Raw genomic sequence first — 4,478 nt, forward strand, 5'->3', positions numbered from 1 at the left:
CCCATGGACATCGGCACCCTTCAAAGCGACAACGCGAAAGAGTACGAGAAACTCGGGCGGATCATCAAGCCCAATTACAACACTCGGGTGGCATTCTCCAACGCCTACTCCCCCCAACAAAACGCTGTTGCCGAACGCCGTATCGGCATTGTTGTCCAAAAGATGCGAGCTATGCTCATTGAAGGGGCTCTGCCCAAGTTCCTATGGGCTCTTGCCCTTGATTATGCCTCATGGCTCATCAACATCTCTCCACGGCATCCAACAAAGGTCTTTCACCCTACCACGTCGTCTTTAAACGACACCCATCTTTGGGTCACATCAAAACCTTTGGTTGCACCGCGTTTGTGCACATTCAACGTGCCGCGCAATCCTCCAAGCTCGATCCCCGTGCCGTCAAGGCCATGTTTGTGGGTCTCCCACATGATCGAAAGGGTTATACCCTCATGCATTTACACTCCAATTTATTGATTTATTCTCATGACGTCACCTTCTGGGAGTCCGAATTCCCAGCCATCAACTCTGTTGCTGCTGCTGCAGCGTATCGCCATAAATCCGCCACCGACCCCAACTTTATTCCTACCTTGGAACCCAACGCACCATTGTCACCACTACACTCCATCATTACCAACAGGCCTAGTGCCTTCCTCTATGACAAGCTTTTGGCTTCGTCGCCACCCGTTCTTTCTACAGAACCCCCGTCGTCTCGACCCATTACAGCACTTTCTGTGCACTACCCAAACGAATTCGAGATGTCTTTTCGGTATTTTCGTTGACCAGTCCGGTCTTTGACCCAACTGCTACTACGACGATCCTATGGTCGTACGACGATCCTATGGTCGCAACCAGTCTGCCTTCTCGGCCCATCCATCAACAGCCTTGTCGGCTAAGCCATCAATGGCCAAAACAACACTTAACTATATTAGCCATTATTCAAGTTGCCTCCTCATGGACACAACTCCTTTGGAGTCTCTTGACACCTACCACAACCACATGCACCATGCACTCGTGCTTGCGCCATCCTTACCACCTTCGAGTTCTGCTCCTACTTTGGCTCCTATGGAACCATTGTTTGTCTATGCTTTGCTTGCCGACCGTGCCAACAACAACGACCCCAAAGACTGGCGTGATGCCATGTCCCGCCCCAGGCTCCGAGTCTTCGAGCGTCGTCTCGGCGATGCGCTTTGCCCGGTTGACCAGGTGAGAGTCAATGTTCTCGTCGAATATTGTCTTGTCCGACACGCTGCTCTTGTAGAACTTGGTGCTGTCGATCGCGAAGCCATTTCGTACCACGGATACTTCGACCTTGTGTCCATTCAGGGAGTGTTTGCCGCGTAGTATATCTTCTTGTCTGCATACGCGCCGGCCGGTACATGCGTTTGCTGAAACGTGACGTCCGTGGCGTACCGAACAGCCAGAAAGTTCTTGAACCGATGCCCCGACTCCGCGAGCGCCTGCATTGGCCACTTCTGCTCGACAGCCGTGACGAACGGTCGCATGAGGTATGGGTGGAGAACGATCAGGAAGGGCATGACTCGCTTCTCGAAGGTCGTCGGCTTTTGCTTGAATACAGCCGCGACGACGTCTTAAGTACCGCAGTGCTTTAACAACGTAAACAGCATCAAGAGCAGGTCGCGAGAAGATACCGCCACCTTTCTTCCAGAGCCGACATTTCAATGGCGGAAGACGTACTGGCGCACCTCTGTCCAAATGAGGTTGAACTCAGACGGCGAGAAGTTTGTCATTGTCACAATCCCTTCAACTCCTTGGGAAGCGAGAAAGGACTCGTAGATGGGTGAGTTCGAGTCCAAGCCGTCGGGCTCGTCGGGCTCGTCAGCAAGAACGGTAGAGTAGCGGGATCGTTTAGCGTAGCGCTGTTGGTCGAGGTTTTCCAACAAGACTACACCTTGACTAATGACTCTCGTTGTAAGTGGGGTCGACGAAGGAGTCGGCTGGGATGCTTGCAAGCTGGAGCGACGGGACATGAGGGGCAAAATGTGGGTGTTTTCGAGGTGTAACCAGTGTTTTTGGAAATGAGTTAGTGTTTCGTGGGAACTACCATAAGGTCACGAGAGATCTCCATCAAACGAATTGATTCACTCGCCTATTGGCTAGTTGTTGTATGACGTGAACCACTAATTATAAGCACAATGCGATTGACCAACCAGAGATTAGCCTTACTCGGAATACATATGATAATTTTAATAATATTGCTGATGACTTGGTATACTGAATAGCGGTCCTCGTCTTCGTATGCAGCGCTTGTTATCCGGATTCCCCAGGAGGGACGGATAAATCCATGCGGAAATAATGCGGGGAAACGTAGGGCAACCCCAACGGTGCGACGGTATCTACCGGAAACGGCATATTTTTACCGCGAGACGGCAAATTGGCCATTTTTACCGTTTTGTGAACACAGACGGCAAAATACCGGAGCCAATCATAAACCAAAATGCATCATGTTTCCACCAATAAAACGCATGTATTTGAGCACGATCATTTCCATACAAGTAATGACACTTTCTCTCAACGGGCGGGGTGCGAACTTCACCACTGACGAGGACTGCCAGCTTGTTTGTTCGTGGTTGAACATATCCCAAGATGGGTCTAAGGAGAACGAGCAAAAGGCCGAGCAGTTTTGATCCCGCGTGGGGGCGAACTATTGCACCTCTTGCGAGCAGACTGCCATCGCACAGCACGATCCTTAGCTACCCAGTGGAGCAACATACTGAAATAATGCAACAAGTTTGTTGGGTGTTCAGCACGGTCTCGTTTAACGTACGCTCTTGACCCCGGTGTTTGGCGTGGTCCGTTACTCGAGCTTAGGATCTCCCAAGCGTCGTCCATACCCTCGTCGTCGTCATTCCATGCCTCGATGGCATTGCACAACAAAGCCTCCATATCCGGAAGTGACAGTTATGCGGATTTTATACCGTTTTACCGTTGGGGTTGCGCAAAAGTAAATTACAGTGACGGTAAACGTCAAAATACAGTCTGATTATACCGTCGCATCATTGGGGATGCCCTTAACCCCCTTAAGTAAGAGGTGAGGTGGTCTGAGCTTACAAAGTTCCATATAACCTCATTGAAACAGTATTTCGGGTCAAAACAACAGTGGAAGTATTTTACAATGACATGAATTGGTTTGTCAACCAGGAGTCCATCAGCTCCTGATACTCTTGTATGTATATGTGCGTCTATATATGGGTATAAGATGGATTTAGTCAGTAAAGAGCGTATTTCCTGAGTCTGCTTCTCCTGACGAATTATTGGAGAAACTGGTTTTGACACTTACTGATGGTCTTAACGTTAGATCAAAGCATCACCCACCTCTATCTGCCAGAACCGACTTCGAACGAGTAACTTGTACTCATCGTTGTAGCCCAAAAAGAGGACATTACACGCACAGCTGGCACTTGGCGCCAGCGTCTTGCAGAACGACAGCTGATTGATCACGGACACAAACGCGGCCAAAAGATGTAAAACTGCTCCACCCCCAGGGACCACGGGTGCAGCGGATTCTCCTTGACACTGGCATCAAAGTAGCCCTGTTGGACGGTCAGGAGCTGGATGTTGGCCCCAAAGAGCGTCCTGGCCACGAGGGTGAAGGACTGGACCGCCTTGTCCAGCAGCCACACGCAGCCCATCACCAGCGTGAACGTGAGCACGAGCAGCAGCGCTGGGAAGATGCGGTGCGAGTAAAAGTAGGCGTACGTAAACGAGCTTCTGGCGTTTACCTTGAAGAGGATGACCGAGATAAGGTAGCCAGAGAGGATGAAGAACACGTCGACGCCTGTAAACCCGCCTTCGATCGAGTGCCGGTACGCGTGGAACAGGACCACGGAAACCACCGCGAGCGTCCGTAGCCTGTCGATGTCGGGCCGGTACTTGATCGGGTGCTGGGGTTCGGCTAGCAAACTCGGTCGTGACTGCTCCGTTGGAGGTGTCGTCGGTAGTCGGCTTAGAGCATCCCCACCGGTGCGACTGTAAACGCTATTTTACAGTTCTATCCGGGCAATTTACAGTTTTGACAATCCCACAGGGCGACTGTGACTGGTGCCCGAACAGGGCTTATGTATCAATCCGAACCTTACAAACCCGATATCGTCGAGTAGTTGAAATTATCTCAAGTTCATGACCAAACAGCTAACTACCGGTACCGGTAGGCGAATCCGAGGGTGATCTCACATATACATTATTAGTTTTTGTGTGCGCCGCGCATGAAAGCAACACACTTCAACCAAGACATCGTTTTCTTAGTTTTTCCTTACAAATGCACAACGCTACATATTTTCGTATCGATCAACCCTATTCCCACAACAAGCACTTCTTGGACGGGTTCAAGTACGAGTCGGTGGGGCACTGGAACACACGGGCAAACTCAGCGTTGTTTTGCAACGCCCCTGTCACGCGGTACCGGCCGCGCGGGTGCTCCCACGACAAAGATGCGCGGAGGTAGGCATCCGTGTTCTTGGAGCACG

The 4,478-nt window shown here is 50.9% G+C and overlaps 2 protein-coding genes across 2 annotated transcripts; both read right to left on the reverse strand.

The window, feature by feature from the left end:
• Window positions 1-1,020: 1,020 nt before the first annotated feature.
• Window positions 1,021-1,982, reverse strand: H257_18687 (hypothetical protein; the record flags this gene model as incomplete). The annotated part of the gene is made up of 4 exons (XM_009847789.1): window positions 1,021-1,261; window positions 1,357-1,582; window positions 1,644-1,653; window positions 1,698-1,982. 4 exons carry the CDS (start codon window positions 1,980-1,982, stop codon window positions 1,021-1,023), a joined length of 762 nt encoding a protein of 253 aa, XP_009846091.1.
• A 1,467-nt stretch (window positions 1,983-3,449) lies between these two features.
• Window positions 3,450-4,246, reverse strand: H257_18688 (hypothetical protein; the record flags this gene model as incomplete). The annotated part of the gene is made up of 2 exons (XM_009847790.1): window positions 3,450-3,981; window positions 4,233-4,246. The coding sequence occupies 2 exons, from the start codon at window positions 4,244-4,246 to the stop codon at window positions 3,450-3,452; spliced, it is 546 nt and encodes a 181-aa protein (XP_009846092.1).
• Window positions 4,247-4,478: the final 232 nt, after the last annotated feature.

The sequence above is a fragment of the Aphanomyces astaci genome (genome assembly GCF_000520075.1).
Source record: "Aphanomyces astaci strain APO3 unplaced genomic scaffold supercont1.199, whole genome shotgun sequence".
NCBI classification, from domain to species: Eukaryota; Oomycota; class Saprolegniomycetes; order Saprolegniales; family Verrucalvaceae; genus Aphanomyces; species Aphanomyces astaci.